At 42.7% G+C, this 20,534-nt stretch overlaps 1 protein-coding gene across 7 annotated transcripts in view; it reads right to left on the bottom strand.

The window, feature by feature from the left end:
- fgfr3 (fibroblast growth factor receptor 3) overlaps window positions 1-10,613 on the bottom strand; it is a 75,203-nt gene extending 64,590 nt beyond the window's left edge. For 4 of the 7 annotated variants that reach the window (XM_071201686.1, XM_034111318.2, XM_034111316.2 and 1 more), the window contains exon 1: window positions 5,727-5,938. In XM_071201686.1, the coding sequence (XP_071057787.1) occupies window positions 5,727-5,868 (142 nt within the window). In that variant the 5' untranslated portion in view covers window positions 5,869-5,938. Of the gene's footprint in view, window positions 1-5,726; window positions 5,947-10,529 lie in introns of those variants that run through there. The other 3 variants (XM_034111315.2, XM_034111317.2, XM_034111320.2) reach the window with 1 other exon arrangement.
- Between the last annotated feature and the right edge of the window lie 9,921 nt (window positions 10,614-20,534).

Here is a 20,534-nt window from a genome sequence, read left to right as displayed (position 1 = left end):
CGCAGCAAGGAGGCGTTTCCTATAGGGGCGTTTCCTATAGGGGCGTTTCCTATAGTGAACGACGGGAGCCGGCTCTCGCCCGCGAACGAGACGTTTTTTGTTTTGTTTTTGCGGAGGGATCTAGATCGGCATGAAGGCGCAATGTGCAATGTGGACATTATCCCGCTTATTACACACGGCCACATTCTCAACAAAGTAACGACATGACTCCCAATAATAATTGAAATGCTTTTATGGATTTAAAAAAAGATTTTATTGATTTAAAAATAGTTTTTTGTATTGATTTAAATTGACATGCATCCGCTAAGAAAAGTAGTCCGTTGTTACTGTTTGAACTAACGTAACAACGGCAGGAACTGCTTCTATAGTGTTTTTGAGGAGCTTTTTGATTACAAAACATCGTTGCTTGCTTTAAAAGCAGCACAATTCATTATGTCAAACCTTGAAAGATATCCCTGCCCTAATGCCAAAAGTAACTGGCAACTATGTCGCCGTAGCTATGATGTCTATGTCTGGACCGCTGCGTAAAAAGGAGGGTTTCTGACCCATTACTTCTCTTCCTACTTTTTGTCCCCCTCTTCTCCCCGCTGCAGCCTAGCAGTTGATCTCAAAGCACGCTCCCCTCTCCTGCAGGGAGAAAAACTATATTTATATACTTTATATAGGTTGATACAGTAGCCCCTTTTTTAAATAGTTTTTATAGGTGTTGCCATCTGTTTTGTGTAGCGTGGTTCTACAAGCAAGTCAATGCATTAATTGGGTGGTATCAGAGAGTTACACGGGTCTGTAAATGCAATGAAAACAATTGGCCACAGCAAATAATTTATATTAAACATGTAATTTTTACTTTTGAATACTTTAGTACAAAGGATGTCTTGAATAATTTAAGTGATATATGTGTACACATATAAATCATTAGTCAAAACAGGGCTACATTTGATTTAATTAAAAGGTATAATATGTGGTAAACTGAAGAGCCCTTTGGGAGCCGAAAGAGCCGGCTCTTCTTGGTGAGCCAAATGATCCGGCTCAGCAAGAAGAGCCGGAATTCCCATCACGAGAACAATGACTTCTTCTGCGAGGATTTATAAAAGCAGCTGGATAAAAAAAGTTAGGAAACGCCCCTATAGGAAACGCCCCTATGGGAAACGCCCCTATAGGAAACGCCTCCTTGCTGCGGTCTGCAGACAGACCCATCTCAAATGCACAGCAGCCCATTTCCACCCGGCCCAACAACAAGAGCAAGGCTGCTACCAGAGCATCTTATCGTGTCAGTCACGTTCTTGCGAAACACATGAAGTCTTTCAAAGACGGCGAAGTTGTGTAAGAAGCTTTCCTGGAGGCTGCGACGCACTTTTGGGGACAGTAAAAATAACAGTAGCATTTCAACAGGTTTTTGATATGATAAAAACTCAAGTTAGATACCGTTATTAATCAGCTGTACGTTTTAGTTTGTTTGAACTCATTCATTATAATTATTGTACAAAATGGTATAAGAATGCAAATTTAAAATTGATTATAGTCTATTATCAATTCAGGTTAAGAAACTAGTGTTGCTTGCATCCTATTTTAAAGGCATTTATTTTTATAATCTACTAAAATGCAACAAAAAAAGGGTTTGATTCTATTAATTTTGTCTTTTATTGCACTTTGGCAGCAGATTCCTGTGTAGCTTCAGATCTGAGTTGTCTTATTAGTAAGCCTAATTTATACTTTTGTAGCAACACTATTTTTATATAAATAGTCTTTTCTTTTTTCCCTGTGTCATATGTGGCAGCACTGTTCAATGTGTCTTGAAAACATTACCCACTGTAGTGACCTGTGAATAAACTCCAACTCCGTATCAACAACACTGTTGTGTAACTTCAGTTAAATACTTGTATGTGTGTAGATTAGAAAGAGGTAAGATAAAGGATCTGCAGTATTTTATGAAGTATTAATCGTACAAAGGTCAGTTTTAATCAAGTAGAAGTGTGTATTTACCTGGTAGTAGGCTGTCAGTAATAGCTACGCCTCTCTATTTGGACTGGTAGATCTCAGCAGACTGGCAACTTTAAAAGTAGCTCTCGGTTCAAAAAAGGTTGGGCACCCCTGTTCTAGATGAATATAGCCTTCCTTTGCTTCCCTTTTAAACAATGTTCACCTTAAGATGAATCTTAAGTGCTTCCATTGGTGGGAATGAGACCATTTTCTGTAAACAGACATACTGTAAGGAGTGTATTTTTCACACTGAAAATCCTTCCTTGTGAGATAAAGGCTGAATAATGGCTTTATGTAAATTATGTGTGAGTGTCTTTTAACTGTAAATACTAGCTGAACACACACACACACACACACACACACACACACTTTCTGTCATAAGAATGACATATTTGCTTTCTTCTTTTTTGGTTAAAGGCTATACTGACCACCACACACACCCACGCTGTCTCTTTCTTTTTCTTACTCACACACACATATATAGACACATACAGTATACACACGTACGCACACAGACTCCTTTAATTTTTACACTCTCTCTTTTCATCTTCTTTTACTGCCTCCCTTTCATAATCCGCCTCTGCCCATACAGACATAACATTCACTTAACTGCAGACTCCAAGTAAGCCTGCCCTGAGACACACACACACACACACACACACACACACACACACACACACACACACACACACACACACACACACACACACACACACACACACACACACACACACACACACACACACACACACACACACACACACACACACACACACACACACACACACACACACACACACACACACACACACACACACACACACACACACACACACACACACACACACACACACACACACACACACACACACACACACACACACACACACACACACAATGTGTTGAATTTATATGTCTGCTGTTTCACAGAAAACTTCAGAGCAGAGGAGCCACATATTTCATCTGAGCTGAGGGGCACCGGCAGGGAGTGTTTGGTCAGTAAATACAGAGGGGAGAATAACTAACAGACACACACACACTCACACACAACCTCTGTTCTTTGTCATCAGTCTCTCAAATGGGTCAACTTAGCCTTTCAAAACTTTTTATTTTCCCTTCAAAGTTTGGAAATGCCACCAAAAGAAATAAACAACGCTGCGCCTTTACACAACATTATGGGGGACCTAATGGAAACACAGAATATCCTCTTGTACACATGCACACTCACACAAGAACTCAACAAATACAGAACAGGGGGTGACTTATTTAAGAGAATGTCTCCAAAACATGCGTACGATTGGCCGGTCATCAAATTCTTAAGATGACAGTTCAATAAAACAATAAAACAGTTTTGTAATAGTAATAAGGCTTTCCAAATGGCAGCACACGTACTTTAAATGTGTATTTACACTAGTGCTGTAAACGTTCAAGGGCACCTGCCAATGTCTGACCCTGAGACTGACACATACAAACAGAAAACACAGACCTCAGTGACAACTTTGCCCAGCGCTGTGGCTGCCGAGGGGAAATTGTGCCATCTGCCAGTAAACAACATCATTTTATCACCACTGCTCGTCCATCTGTGGACGTGGGGAACTCCCCTGGAGGCCATGGGGCCGCGGGGAGATGGGGGAGACGGGGAGGCAGAGACAAGCCGGAGATGCCCACCAGGCACAGAAACTGCTGTATGTGGGCTTTACAGCCATCTTTATATCCTGACTATAAAGACAAAGCACAAGCTACTGAAGGATATACAAAGATAATGTGAATGCTAAAGCTTAAGAATGTCAGAGTCAGACAATGAGATGACATATCAAGGGTTTCCAAGAAATGAATCTTATACAATTATTCCGTCTTGCCAAACTTGAAGAGGAACATTTAGTTAAAGGTGTATAATTAGATTTGCATTAGCTTTAATCTCATTCCTTTTAGATTCATTCTTCCCATTCTGTTTATTATGCATCCGTGGTCCTACGGGAATCTCCATCACATCAAAGATGGACGACACCGACAACATTAGGTTTTAAAATGAGGTTTTAAGCATCACAGAGATCTAAAAAACACCAGGAGACGTCTCTGATTGAAACATGGCCGTGCATCGTGCATGTTATCACCTGACCTCATCCTCTTCACATCAATGAATCATCACACATACATACACATGATAAACATGAGCAACTTGAAACAGTATATTTTTCAGAGCAGTATGCCCAGGCTGTATTGGCCGTGTCTGCATGCAGCGCAGGTAGACAGAAGGTCACAGCCTAACACCAGCCACCTCGAGGGGCTTAAAAAACATTGTGCTTTTTGGATGATGCTGAGCATGATTTGCTGCGACGGCTCTCAGCAGGGAAGGCAATCAGGCAGAGAATCACAACACGGCTATTGTAGCCTTTTGGTTTTATATGAGGGGGGACAGGGGGGCACACAGAGGAGGAATCCACACACAGGTACAGAGCTGTCAGATCAGCCTGAAGCAGAGCTGAGAGTAAATCTTTCTGGGCATAGCCACGTCAAAACTGAAGACAAAATGCAACCCTTTCAAGACTATGTGATATTTAAACATTCCTTCCAAAGCTGGGTTAATTATGCTTTTATTTCGCAAAGCCAATACCAAATCCTTACAATGCAGAAGCCTACAAGTGATTACAGTTCTTTTTTTTCTTGTTCTACGTGTTTTCTAGGTTGAACTTGCGATATTTTTTGCATGCAAGTCTCAGCCTCTTCAAAGTAAGTCAAAGTAAGTCTAACAGCAATAAGGTCAAAGTCAAGTCCAAAGTCCCCAAATCGGCGTCTCAAGTCCTATCTATAGCCCTGATAGTAGTACTTGATCATTCACACACACTTGCAAAGACAGTTGAGTCTATCCATAAAGTGCCCGGCTCCTCGTGTTTCTTAATGCATTGTTAAGTGTGTCAAAGACTTAAAAAGAAAAAGGAACGAAGGGGATAGGGAAACACTTTGCTAATGCCTCAACAAAAAAAAAGGAGAAGATACTATGCGGAGATTAAAGCAAATACAGTCAAAGTTTGCTTTGGACTGATTTCTCCGCCTCGAGAACAAAGAGGGAACATCGCACTAAGCTCAGCAAACCAATAACAGTCCAATTAAATCCTCGTCGTAAAAAAAGAAGAGAAGAAGAAAGAAGACTGCGCTACATTCGTAAAAACAATAAATGTGCCTTTTGAAATGTCCCTATTTGAAGTGATGAACACATTTATTTTATCCCTATGTCTAAGTGCAAAGCGGACTTGAGAGGGGAATTCTTCTGAGCTGCGTTTTTGTGCCACAAGAAAAGTGCCGCTTTAAGTTTTATTTTCTTACTCGTGTGAGAGAAATGACGCTGAATAAAAGTTTGAAACACAAAGCTATTCAGCTCCCAGTGGTGTAAAACTGAGCAAAGCAGAAATCCTCACATTGCAGAGGCTTAAAACTGTCAATATTTGGCATTTTTGATGATTTCAACACTGATAACAGCCATGTTCTCAAAGACAAGCGGTCAAATTCTTCAGGTTTGTTGAATTCTTATGGACTTTAAGAGAAAGCCGGTGAACAGCTATGACTTTAACACTTATTTGCTTCCTGAATGTACAGGCCAAAGCCGAATGTTGTGCCATTTTGTCCCGAAAGTTGTCAAATTGCTTCAAATAAAAGCAAGTGTTTTATGGTGACCGTCTTTTGGATATCTCTAAAGACAATAACAGGTGTTTTTTCAGCAGTGTTGAGAAACTGATCTTGTGTCATACCTGTGGGCTGAGCGGTGGGCAGCCGGGCCGGAGCGACGCACAAAGGCAGGAGGCAGGAAATCCAGAGTGAGCACCACAGAGCCGTCATTCCTCTAGAGGACGAGGTGAGACGCAGAGCAGCGAGGCCCGACTCAGACGACATCCTCCAATCGCATGCTGTCCAGCAGAAGGGCAGCCTCCAACGCCGCAAGAAATGATCCAACGACTCCCCGTCACTGACCTGGAAAACAACAACAAACATGATATTCTGGCTCGGATTTGTCCAAGGTTGTACTTGCGATCAACTCTGAAAAATGTAATTGTAAATTGAACACAGTACAAAGAAGCGCCTTGGGGTCTGCTCTGCACACGCTACCCTATGCTGACCTGACATTCCTCACAGATTTCAGGGATTACAGAGGAAATCCCTCTTCGCAGATTTTCTCGGAAACTTTCTCGGAGCACCTGATCGTTAAAATGCTTGGATTGGATCTCTGATATTGGAAAAGCTTGAGAAACCATTTGTACCGTGCACTTAGTCGGGGAATACAAGTTCATTAAAACAATCCATTAGCTTCGCTGCAACAGGAGTATCTGAAGAGTGAGAGAGATCACTTTATAAACAGACCTCAACAGCCTTCATTCCTTCGACATTACTCTCTTCTGCTTGAGATACTCTTCTGCATGGTTTAGCAACCGATTGACATGGATTTCACTGATCTTCCTGCAGGATGAGGAATGCCGAAGTCTACCGTATCAGTTGCCCAACGTGCCCGGCGGCTGGCTGGCAGCAGGAGGGAGCGTGACGGCTAAGGAGAGCGACGGCGGAGTGCACTGCTCTGTTTGCTTAAGCAGGGAGAAGCTGGAATGCACTGAGGATGGAGGAGAAAGCCCGAAGCGAGGTGCCCAGAAAGGCAAAGCACACACACACACACACACACACACACACACACACACACACACACACACACACACACAACACACACACACACACACACACACACACACACACACACACACACACACACACACACACACACACACACACACACACACACACACACACACACACACACACACACACACACACACACACACACACACACACACACACACACACACACACACACACACACACACACACACACACACACACACACACACACACACACACACACACACCACCAACTGTTCGATTACACTTTAGCGGCTCTGTCCAGCTTCAGAATAGCCTTGGCTCTGAGGCGTCCACCCCGATGAAAACAGACGCACACATCATTTCCGAGTGGGGCTTTGCTTCGGCACACAGAGGTGTATTGTACACACACACACAGTCCACAGAAAGGTTGTGTTGTCTTAAGTCTTAACAGTACTGTTTTTCTTTCTCTCAGAGGACCTGTGACCCACTCCTTGCTCAGCACAAACTGAGGCCCTGCTCTGTTTGCACATTATCACTCTCCAAACACAGAACACACGGACTGGGGGAACTTCACAGGACACATGTGAATTCATAAAGGAGTGCAGACACACACAGAGTGTAATCTAAACACTGCACCTATCAGGCTTCAGCACACTGCAGCCTTTTATGTTCTTCACTGTGCTCCTCTTCTCCTCTCGGCCCATCCTCAGCCTCTTACAACAGCAGACGCCTACACGCTGCTGCGGTTTGTTTATACAGCACGATAAGGCCTTCGCTCTCCGGGCGTGGAGGTAGCTGATTGCAGGCCTCGCCGATTTGAAACTTTTGTTTTCTCTGGCAAGCACAGGCGTACACACACATAACACAAGAATCGCAGCTTTTTTTACAGACACTTCACTTGGAGAGCTGACAAAGTCTCTGGAGTTGTTTTAAGTCAAGGCACAGATGTGTTTAGACAAGCATCGTGACAGACTCTCAAGCCATGTGAGAAGAAACTGAAAACAATACGGGCTGTTAGACTAATGTGGTGACGGGTAATAGTGGAGACTATCTTGTGAACAAAGTGAATCATTCAATATAAGGAGCAGCCTAGCGTTGCAACATGATTGATAGCGTGAAACTGGAACACACTAAACCCAGTGTAAGCGCAGTAGGTAATAAATGCCCTTTCTTGACAAAACAGCAACCTTATATGCTTTAGTATTTGAAATATTGGGTGATGAAATTCAACTGAGTACATTTTCAAACAAAGTGGACATGCCAAAGATCAGGAATTAAGTTTTAACAGACTCTGCAGCCACTTTGATTTCACTTAACAACCTCCGAAAGCAGAGAAGAAGAAGAGGAGGATCCCAAAGACCCAGCGAGGAGTTCAAAGCCTGTAAAGTGTTTTCATGCTAATATTTTCTTAGAGCATGAAGGGGAAACACTACCACGGCTATACATAATAAATGAACATTAATCATGCAGTACTATCCTCACATTGTGATAGCTCCGAGGCAGAAAAATGCTTTAACCGGGGTTCAAATCCCTGTCATCCCTCTCCCCTGTGTGAGGATCAATGCCAGGCGGTCACATGCTAGTCACACCTCTCCAGAGTGTCAGTAATCTTTAATAATTAAGCCGGAGAATCAACAGCCGGGGCAGGATCGACTTTGTCATTTTGGGAAAAGGGGGATTAGAGGTTTTTGGGAGAGCACAAGTGCAAACAGCAGCCGGTCGGAGGGCACATGGAATGAGAGCTAGACAGATGCACAAGTGGGTAATCTTCCTATCAGTGCCTCCTTATTCTTCTTCTACTCCTGTATTAAAAGTTATCCTACTTATCTGCTCGTCACCTTGTCTCCCTCTCTTTGCCTTTATCACACACCACCACCCTTTTTCAAAACACACCCTCAGGTGAGAGGAGATATTGATCAGCACGGAGACAGAGAGCATTTTAAAGCCGTCGGAGATACAGAGAGACTCCGGGTGTAAAGCTCACCTCGGGCTGTCACTCAGACGGGCGGCGTAAAACAGATAGTAATGTAGCCTGACACTGCACATGTAAATGACTACACCCGTCCCAACATTTGTCCTCTGGACTTCAGAGTATGTAGACAAACAGGATCATTTGGACACTTAGTGCTTAAGAAAACTCTCTTATACATTGTGCACATTCCAGCAGACACCATGGGGAATTTAAAAGTTATAACTTTGTATCTGCCTCAGACACTTTATAAGATCTTGAAGTGTTATTACACTGAAGCTATATGGAGAGAAGGGAAAACCATTAACCACTTATCTTCAATGTTACAGGCGCAGCGTGAATACATAAGTTACAACTTTAAAAAAAGGTATACAATACTTATAATTAGGCCCAATAAAGTGCATTATTTAGTATAAGAGACATATTCCTACAGGTATATAATAAGATAAATCTGCTGAAGGCCAGATAAGGTTACTGCTGAAACACTTATATGTATTGGAATATTACAGTGAATTAGTGTTTGAGAATGAAAAAGATTAGCCGGTCTGATTACATTAGACAAGTTGGTTCTTTTCAAATGCATTTCTTCCCTCTTTATAAAAGAGGTCCTCAAAACTCCACGCAGAGGGATGGTCCCCGGACAATTTGAGTAATGAAAAGAGGCAATCATAGTTTCATTTGGAGCCCAAATGTGTCTGCGGCTGCCTCAGATTGAAAACTGGCATGCATTACTCGGGTCAATAGATACAATTAATTTGCAGCATTAGCCAAACCATTATGATCTGCACTCTTGTTGTTTATGGCTCCCGATATTTAATAGGCTCAAGCAATGCAAGTCCCAAATCTCATTTCAGACCCCCCCCCCCTCCCCAATGCTATAATCCTGTAATTTTCACCGTTTGAGGGTTTGACATGATGGGAGTCAAAGCTGAGTGGCCAAAATCACCATCTGAATCCCATTGAAGCGCATGTGTTTGAAGAGGGGATGACTGATCTGCTGCGGAGGAGAGAACCGCACAGTTCGTTCATTCAAAGGGAAGTGGAGGGAAAAAAAGATGCTGCTTTCTGGAGAAACTTCAGAGATGATCAGAGGCATTAGGAAGAGCGGCTCTGTGAAAGAGGCTGATGAGTAATTCATATGTCTGCTGCTAACCAGAGAACACGTCACTGTTGCAGCGAGGAGAAAAGGCGTGTTCGTCCTAACGAGCAAAGGATGGCGATGAAAGTCAATATTTGACTTTTTGACAGTTAAATGATACAGTCGGTTTGATTGACGAAACATTGAAACCAAGCTTTTAAGTTGCGCATCTAATGGATATCCTCAAATCATTATGGAAAGATAACTCGTGCGTAATTTCACAATTGATGTGCTTTTACACGTTTTCCCTTAGTTTTAGTTTCTAGAACTGAAAAGAGGAAAATATTTCAATAAAAAATCTTCAAGCAATTTGATTTTAATTTTAAATGAGTAGAAGGGCTACAACAATTGCCAGTTCCAGAGTCTTTATCAGTCCTGCAGCGTGCGTAATTTCACTATCCTGCGCCACACGCAGAGCAGCCTGCATTAATAAGGTAGGCTAATATAAATACGCACAGAAAACTCCGTCTGCATACAAGGACCGTGACGCACCGATTGCGCACAGACCGGGACCAGGCAAGTTGTTCAAGCGGCAGCACCTGTGCTATGGTTCGGACCGTGGGGCTGTTCCTAAAGCTCCACGCTGGCTCACACGCACTGTACACACTCCTTTATACCACACGGCTGCTTTACGCTGAGAGACTGGATGGCTCAACCCGTCTGACTCGCACATCTACAAGGAAGTGGAAATATATATTTCATTCCTTAGAGAAGCTGCAAGTGTTGTTCACGAATAATAATAGCCTAATATGAATACAACTAATAATAGGCTAATAACAATAATAATAAAACACTTACCCAAATTATCACGTTTTGTATCCAAAATCTCCGTCTTTCAGATGTCACCAAGCATTCAGAAGAAGAAAACCAAGCTTTATTCTCCAGTAAACTTTATACAAATCCACAAAACTACTTTAAAATCCGTTAGTCCCAGAGCTTTGGGGAGAAGTTTGGCGACAGTGGAGGGAGAAAAAAGTCAGAAATCTCTCTCACGACTTGACAGCGAGAGTCCTCTGCTCGGGCACCGATGGAGAGAAAACCAACTTCTCCACTAAATCCTGTTCTACCCTGCGCGCTGCTGTCCAAAGTGTCCAAACCTCCAGAGCGCGTTCATCCTGCGGTGCACCGGGCAGTGTGTAAGTGTGGGTGTGTGTGTGTGTGTGTCGGACGCAGTGATAACGGACCCTCGCTCGGATCCAGCGCGGATGCCAGTCTGTGTTTCGTTGCCTCGGATCAACCAACTCGGACTGGTGGCTCTACTCCGCCGGCTGCCTGTGAAGTAGGAGCTGCCGTCAAGAGAGAGTTGCTAGGAGACAGGAGGAGTTCCGGTTTGAACCTTCAAAATAAAATACGAGCTGGTGAAGTAGTGATGCAATGCTTTGCCTTATACTGGAGAAATGCCAAATATATTTGAAGTGGAACATGTAGAAAACACAAAATACATTTTAACACACATTTAACTGAAACATCACAAACTTTTTGAATATATTGTTCAAAGCAATGTGCAAAAAAAAAGTATGTGAAAAATACGAAACCTAAGTGATTGCTTCATTAAATAAAAGCCATAGGTTACATATAATAAAATAAGCCTCATTCACATGCATCGCAATTAAGCCATCAAGAGGAGTCGCATACTCGCATTGTGCCACGCAGCCATTCAGAACATAGCATAATTTTATTTTGAAGGCTCTTCTAGTTTTCATTATGTGTGCGTGTGTGTGTGTGTGTGTGTGTGTGTGTGTGTGTGTGTGTGTGTGTGTGTGTGTGTGTGTGTGTGTGTGTGTGTTTCATACTTGACGCTCGTCTCCAGTCTCGGTCCGGGATGCCTCCTACCTACGTGCTACGCCGGGACACACAGCAGCAGAGGGGGGAGATCATATTTTTGTGCGGCGCTCCTCCGGGGCCGCTGGAGGCAGCAAGACACGGCTGCTCCAAACGTCACATGACCCAGCTCCATTTTTTTGGCCCAGAAAAACTAAATCAAGCGAGACGTTATTGCAGAAATCCAAAACTGCTGAATGAACATAAATACAGTTTTCAATCTTTACAGTCAGTGTTGGCCAATGTTGGGTGTGGGAACCACAAAGGGGACCTGGAGAAGCTCTAGGTGGTCTTAGCTTTTAATGCCAATCTGAGGAGTAGGCTACTACACACAACTATAGAAGGTCTAGAGGTATTGTGAGGAGAGAACTCACACGTCTCTTTGGTTATCTTCATGGGCGCCATTAAAGGATAAAACCCAGGAGGACTCAGGGGCCCGGCGCTGCACAGGGGCAACATGTCATGGATTAGAGATCGTGTGTGTGTGTGTCAGAGATTTTTTTGAACTTTTCCCTTATGGAGACGCTCATCACCCCCCAGAATATGAACAGACAATTAAAATCAGTGACCGAAGTTTCAAAATAAAACTTTTCTTGCACCATGTTTGTGGCTCTGATGGATAAGAGTGTGTGAAATTCAGATATCTTTTTCCAAAGGGATATGACAAATGTCTACACCTCTTTCTGTGAAATAATGGTTATAGTTTCTGTAACCAACAAAGCTTAGAGGACAACTGGAAAGACTAAAATAAAAGTAGCTTTTAAGTCTTCTGAAAAAAAAAAAAAGAATGAATCAAAAAGTTTAGGCATTTAAAAAAGTCTGGCCAACTTTGTCAAACATCATTCTATTTAATCGAATGATGTTCACCAAAATAGTCTGATCGTTTCTCGTTACTAAAGCCTCTCTAATTGGTCAAATGCTGTCATTATTGAACATCTAGTAGTGAATAACTGTTACTGTTTTCAAATGCTACAAATAATTGTTATCAGCTAATTGCTCAAACTGTTAACGTGTAAATGATGTTATTGTTTCCAGTCAGACAGCCTTTTAGCAATCAGCTCAAAGCAATGTTTGACCAGTGAGCCCTAAAGAGTGCTGAGTGAACAGTAAATTACCATTAACCACCCGTTTATTCTGCCATATACTTCAGCCTAATTACTGCTGTCAGGACAGAGGTGATAGCTGCTTTAAACAACACCAATTACCCTCATCTCTTAAATTGTGTTTTGAGAAGGCAACTTTATGATGCCATAAAGCGGAGCAGCCCTCTGCTAAGGGACCGGGGAGCTGGTGGAGTGTGCCGTCATCCGTCTGTGTTTGTCCAGGAGAGTTTGTCCCTCACTATGAGCTGTGACAATCCACGTCAACACGTCATAAATAACAATACAAGGAAGAGCATTGTCAAGTGGAGAGATCTATTCATTTTATAAAACTGTAAATTGAAATTCTTAGAGTTTTTAATAGTTTTTCAGACAAAACGAATACCCCACATTGGGCTTCAGGAACTTGTGATGGGCATTTATTTTTACTCTTTTATAGACTGAACCACTAAACAGGACACCTCATATATGTTTATGAGGTGTGACAAGTTAAAGAATGATTTTCTCTTCTCTACTGTTTCATTTGAATAGTTTTAGGAGGCCTGATGAGGAAAGGTAAAGTACATTTAGTCATGTAGTCAAAAGCAAAGTATAGAAAAAAGGCTGAAAATGAGATTATTTTAGAGCCAGTTAACCATCCCCTCAACCTATTGGGTTCACCTGGTTCATTTCTTGGACTGTGTGCTGGCCTCTACGTTGAGCCCAAATGGTTCATCAGTTAATCATTAAGGTGGTAACTTCCAGTTTCACCAATACAAATAAATACCACAATGGAAATTGATTCATATTTACAGTTTAGTTCGTTTAAATGATATAATTTGGCAAACATGAGGTGTCCAAACGTTTTTTTTTAGACATCCTCATTGGTGCAGCCATTCAGCTCATTCAACAACACTGCCAGAAGTGCTCTTAATGTACGGTAAATTCCTTCACACATATCCCACTGCCTACAGGTGATGGTGCTTCAACCTCCTGGGAAAGTCAAATGGAGAAACAACAAGCAGTTGTGTGTGAAGGCCGGACTCGCTGACCCTTTGGACTACAGTGATCTGTGAGAAACGAGGGATGGAGGGGGGGGACAAAAGCCAGCCGGTCAGGAGGAGAGGTCATACAGATGGTGAGAATGCTCAGTCAGACAGCTCGAGTACTGATGAACACACACACACACACACACACACACACACACACACACACACACACACACACACACACACACACACACACACACACACACACACACACACACACACACACACACACACACACACACACACACACACACACACACACACACACACACACACACACACACACACACACACACACACACACACACACACACACACACACACACACACCAAGAAAAACAAAACTCCTCTCTGCACCCCCTGCAACACCCTTACTTTTAATCAACACACTCACATACACACATTCCTCAACCCCCCACCCCCCCCCGCCTTGCCCTCCAGGGAACAGATCAGCAGGAGATGAAAGGTGAGGTCTTGCAATTTAAAATGGAGTTAAAAATTAAACAACAACACGACAGCCTCAGAGTTGAGTTTGGTTACTAAGCTGCAATGATCCTTAAGAGAGGGAAACATCAATAACTTGAAATCCTGCATATTTTCACTGATAACCCCTTTAAGCAGAGTCTGGTAGCATTGACTGTTTTCTCTTGTTGCACATTGCCTGTGTGGGCAACAACAACCGATTGACTCGCAGTGGCTTTGTTGTGTACGAGGTGGACAAAAGCAGCAGGCTAATGATTAACACGAGTGATTCTGGCCGGACAAAGACGCAGCACAAAGGGAAGGAGCTGATCACTGAGGCCGCTTCACACTCCACTAGATGCTGCTCTCTGCTCTGCACGGCTGACCCAAACACAACAACTGCTGCAGTTTGTCTCCGTCGACTCGTGACACACACACACACACACACACACACACACACACACACACACACACACACACACACACACACACACACACACACACACACACACACACACACACACACACACACACACACACACACACACACACACACACACACACCACACACACACACACACACACACACACACACACACACACACACACACAGTATGCAAGTGGTTCCCATCACTGGGGTCGGACCCCTTCAACAGGTCATGGGATGGGTCGTGAGATGATTTAGGGAGTGATTTGTTACGCTTAAACTTTAAAAAGGTTAAACAATGCAGAATTACAGTGGATCACATCAGGAATGATCAACTGGTGGTGGACATGGGCCAATAAACACTTCCTGAATAGCTCTGACTGTAGAACAGATAATTATGAGTTACGTCAGAACAAAGTTGGAGACACTCTGCTGCTTTCTTAATAAGTGGTTCTTGACCAACTGAATCTTGTTTGCAGAGTCGGACCGGACCACATTTTGGTATTGGAGCTTTTTGGTTTCCGTTTGTAGTCTTAGTGGTATTAACCAATCACATATGAGCAGGCTTTGTTTGGATGCAGGTAAATAGTCCACGTGAAGAGCTAAAGAGGCGCATTGGCCGAAACGCAATCTTGGATGTTGCCCTTTGATTACATGCGATTTTCTCTTTGCTAACTGCGATGTTGGACTAGGAGCCTTGCGGTAAAAACAGCTTTTTTATGGTTACCTCACCTGCTAGCTTGTGCGCAATGTAGGTCAGCTGACATCGAGTTTAAAGTTGGAATAATTTACATTTTGACCACAGCGACAATTTTTAGCTTGTGTCCTTTCATTATGGACTTTTTGGCCTTCTAGTACAGCGGAGGTTAATTATAGCACAAATTAGCCAGTCAATGTTCACCAAAGTACAACGCAAGAGTGTTTCTGGAAAACGTAATTTGATATTTTGTATACCCTATTGGCAGATATTTAATCCTAGCACCAGCAGGGTCTTTGTATGTACGAATGTTTTGCTTGTTGGTGGGGGATTCAGTATGTACACATATGCCAATGTAATCATTCACATATATGCATGTGTGCAAAACAACCTCAGAAGACGGGTGATCCATGGAGCCATGACAGGGGCTCCCATGTAACCACAAATTGCGATGAGCACCCACACCTCAGAATGAAATGACCTCAGCAGGTTAGAAGCACGATGTGAGCTGAGCTGTGCGCTTCGGCTCTGCGGGGGTCCAGCTTTATGTTTGTCTTGACTCACCGTCTCTGCTGGGTGTAACGGCCTCGGAGCCTTTTGGAGGAGAGGGTAGGGAAGTGAGCCAGTCTGCCTCGTCTGGTGCAGTCGCTCCCATTACACTTCTGAGTTGCGAGTCCATTTTGCAGCGAGGCTCAACGTTTTCCTCGCTGTGAAAGAGGACGGCTTGTTGGTGAGGGCGCAACACAGTTTGACAGCTTGACTCCGCACTCCTGGTTGTTTGCTCAGAGAAATATATCTAAAGGCTGAGGGAGAGTAAATCACTCGGGCACTGGATCACTGTGCTCAAAACCCCCACAGTAAAGCCCCAGTTAGGCTTTCCACACGAAAATTAGCCAACACAAAATCTCGATGACGAACCGTTTGATCTTCTATACGCCATGCGGGTTTCTTTTGGAAGCCACAGATATTCCTGAAGCTTCTCAAAGTTCTTATTTTGTCTGGAAAGACAACACTCCCAACAAATGCTGATGATGTAACCCTTCTGCCGTTAGGACAATTGCGAAACTCATGTTCGTCGATCATAAATCAGGTTGTTCTCCATGTGGCAATTACCAAACTGACTGTACGTAATTAAGTCAACGACTTAATTTCACAAAGGACTCATCGTACCTTGTGATAAGATTAAAACCTGTACTTAAATGGTGATTCATTACAAAACTTGGTTGTCGATTTCAAATGATTGCCCCCTCAAAGAGACGTTTTGATCTACCGGGGATTCAATCACATCACCAGTTATGCAGTCTTCAATTGAGTAGCGTCTAGAGAGGTACATTTGAAAGGATGTTTCTTCAGATAACTGCTGCTTTATATTTAAATGCGGAATTCCTCCTTGAAATGCCTACAGTTAAGAATAGGCTATAGGAAGTGACAGGGTTAGGGTTAGCAAGGGTTAGGGTTAGCAAGGTAGGCAATGCTAAAAAACTAAATTAAACAGGGAGTTTTGTGGCTTTTTCCCTCAGTATAAAGTGCATTTGTAGGGCTGATATAACAATGTTGTGAACATTATCTTACTTTGCACTCTTTATTTGGGGAATTAAAACCTCCCGGTGCGTTAAAAAACCCAATCATGTGTTCCTCAGAGTAAATCAAAAGATGCTTGTTAGCCGTTAGTTTGGCACAGAATGAAATGAGATGCTAAATCTTGTCTTTGTTGTCCCTGCACACAAAGGCTGGTTGTTCTACGTCCAGAGCCTTGGCACACTTTGTCCGTCTCCTTTTCCAACTTTTGCTCTGATTATGAGCTGAGGTGTAAAACTGGGAGTCAACAGAGCAAACAAAACAAACCCTCAGCTGTGTTTACATTTGCTCGCACACAGAAACACTCTAAGATAGAAAAAGCAGCTTTTCTTACTTTCTACAGACCAGCATCCCCTCAACAGAGAAAAGCCACTGTTTACATGGGATACACTACAGAAACACCATGCCACACATATCCATTTATATTTAAACTAAACTCTCAGACTGAAATCAAACAAGAGGCAACACTCCTTGTGAGGCCGGAGAGAGCGAGCTGAACGTCTGGCTTTGAAATGGAGCGCGAGTTGCTCTCTGTGTTTGCATGGCGGCAAACAAAGATTTGTAGAAATGGGTAAAGAAAGCTGAATCAGATAAAAGAGGAAACATTTTCGGGTAGATTTATCTTCCCAAGCGGCCTATTTTTAATCTCCGCACAGGCTTAAACACTTCAGTCTGATCAAACAAAGCAGCGTTAGCTAATCGGTAGACCTGAACGTCAAGTGATATCTTGGTTAAATAGGCAGCTGCAAGTGTTTGGCAAGAAGCAAAGGAGAGAAAAAAAGATATTGAAAAAATGCGAACCTCAGCCTGCTGTGTATCAGCTGCTGTGTGGCTGGAAGAGTTGGCCGGCTGCTTCACTGCCAGCCAGACAGTGTGAAAAAAAAAACCTTTATTCAATCAAGGTGGGGATGGTGGAGTCTCAGATCTGTGCTCGGATCAAAATGTAGTATTCTCTCTCCTCAACACCCCCACAGTCAGTTTAAAATAGATCAGAATATGAAGTGCAGAGAAACTTTGGGATTTTAGCCTTTGCAGACCATTTACATACAAAAACCCATAACACACCTTCCCCATTTTATTGTCCCTTGTTTTTTTGTTTCTCCCTACTGCTCCAGTGCTCTCGTGTTTTATTCTTTTTTCAACTTATTGTAAAACAATAGAGATATTTGGAGATTTTTATCATAAACAAATTAATCTGTACAACTTTGTTTTACTTTTGTTCTTTGTTCTGCAGCATTAATGTGTGTTAATGCTGCTTTTAACACACATTTGAGTTTTTCACAGTTCAGGGGTGACAGGAGGACTTCATGTTCCAGAGGACGGTCCGAGACACACGGCAGACATCAGACTATACTTCTCCTCTCTATACAAACATACATTGAACACAGCAGTGAGCCGGCACGCAGCCAGAACAGTATACAAGCTCTTCTGTTGAGGTTACATAAACTCAGCTGTCTCTCCTCCTCGCTCCGGGTCATCTGCTCCTCTCATAGCGTCTCGGTTTCATCTGGCTAACGCTCTGATCACACGACATAAACGCTACATTGGTTTTGACACACAGGCATCTGGGATATGCATTCACCTGAGGCGACTGCTGATGCAGTGACAGCGAAGAGGGGCCGAGAGGTGGAGGCCCCGCGGTGATGAAGATAAGCTGTGGGAAAGTGCAGTCAAAGAGGAAGATGGATTTCACTGTGGAAAACCTTGTGTAGTCAAAAGGCTCCTGGAAACACATATCTGTAGATTTCGAGATGTTATTTCCAGTGAAATGTGTTGTTTAAATGGTGTACTTCTTGTGTAACACAATCACTCTGCCTCTATTGCTCTTGGAGAAAAATGTTAATAGTCAGGTTTGGTGTCAGTCAAAGAGTCAACGTTTTTTTAGCTGCAATTTCATGCCAACGTTTAGCAATAATAGAAAGAAGAATCCAGGATGGTAGAGGCACAGGGACCATTTTCACACCAGCAGTGTGGAAATTGCAGCTAAAATAGACCAGAATTCTAAGTAGAAACAGCTTGAGTCTTCAAAGACCTTCAGTCCACTATTCTGTGCTGTCACAGCCACTCAGGGACACCTCAACCTTTTTAAAATACTCTATATTCATGAAGGATAAAGAAAGATGTAACTGCATAAGGTTATGATTGTGAAATTCATTAGCAACTTTACTAAATAAACCAAACTTTTAGCATGTATCTAAAATATGTAAAGATTCCACCTTTCGTAACATAATGAACTACGAAGAAATCTTTTACTGAAAAACTATCAGATGAAAATCAGAAATCAGATTAATTCCCATTAGGAACCACGTTTATCCTATTTTGCATAGACTATTGCTTATACAGTTCTATATCACCAATGATTAATGATGTTAATCGCTGACACATATTTTGTAAAAAAAAGTGCCATCTAGATCAGTATTTTTCAAAGTGGGGGCCCCGTCCCCCCGGGGGGCCGCCAGGGGACGCCATGAAGGTCACGCAAAGTTTGAGGGAAAAGGGAATTTTTTTTAAAGTTGCATTTTTGTTGTTATGTTGATGCATATCTATCAATCTCTGTGTCCTTTGATGCCAATCTTTTAATATTTTTTAAATCACACGACCGCCCTTCAAGCCAATCAGAATCGATCTGCCGCTACTGAGTGAAAATCTGCTCAGCTTTTGGAGCAAGTGAGAGCTAGTGAATATTTCGCTCTGCAGCTGGATGAGAGCACTGATGTAGCAAATGTCGCAGAATTGTTTGCATACATCAGATTTATTTAAAAAGACAACTTTGTTGAGGAAATATTATTTTGCAAAGCACAGGAAGGTATAGGACCACAGGAAGAGACATTTCCCAAGTTTTAGATGAGTACATCATCTCAAACGGACTTGACTGGTCTCGTTGTGTGGGTGTGTGTTCAGGTGGGGCAGTGGGGCTATGACAGGCAAAGAAAGCGGAGTGACAGCTTTGATCAGGCACAAGGCCCCAAATGTAGTGGCAACGCATGCATGCTCCTTCGCAAGGCACTTGTACACATCATTAAAAAAAAGGGTTAAATTGCAACAAGGGGCCCCCGCCAGAGGATAACGCTATATGGGGGTCCTTGGCATGGCAACGTTTGGGAACCCCTGATCTAGATCGCACACAATTTAATCTACTTAAATATTTAGTTAGATCTAAGGTGTTGGAAGTGAGAAAAAGGTCTAGATCGAGATTAGGAATGTCTGTAGCTGACCATGCCTACAAAAGCTGTTTAAACAAAAGACATTGCTTACAAGTGATCGAAACGTAAGTTATGTAACTTTGTATCACACAGTTTTCATTCAGGTAGCTGCTGAAAAATACTCTGATTATCCACACTTCAAAATCACGTCATCAACCATGCAATATAGGAACAAATTAATTCCAGTTACTTCTCCTGGTAATTGTCCATGACAATCTCGACTCTTGACAGTGCAGAGTCCTCAAAGGTGTAACATGTACACCTAACAAATAGGAGCTATAATGAGTGTTACTCACATTGTGGTACTATGAGTATCAGACGGACTGATTTAACAGAGAAAGTGTCATGATCAGAATTGCTGTCCGACTGCCACATGCGAGTACTTCCCTGTTCCAGCCTGTTCTGAATACAGATTATTATTCATGTTTAAGGCCAAGGATCCTTCTCTCTGTCTGTCAAGGAAGAGGAGAGCAAAGGAAAGCTAAAG

Source organism: Pseudochaenichthys georgianus, chromosome 22 (assembly GCF_902827115.2).
Source record: "Pseudochaenichthys georgianus chromosome 22, fPseGeo1.2, whole genome shotgun sequence".
NCBI lineage: Eukaryota > Metazoa > Chordata > Actinopteri > Perciformes > Channichthyidae > Pseudochaenichthys > Pseudochaenichthys georgianus.
Note: the sequence above shows the minus strand (reverse complement) of the source record. Positions and strands in the feature narration are given on the sequence as shown.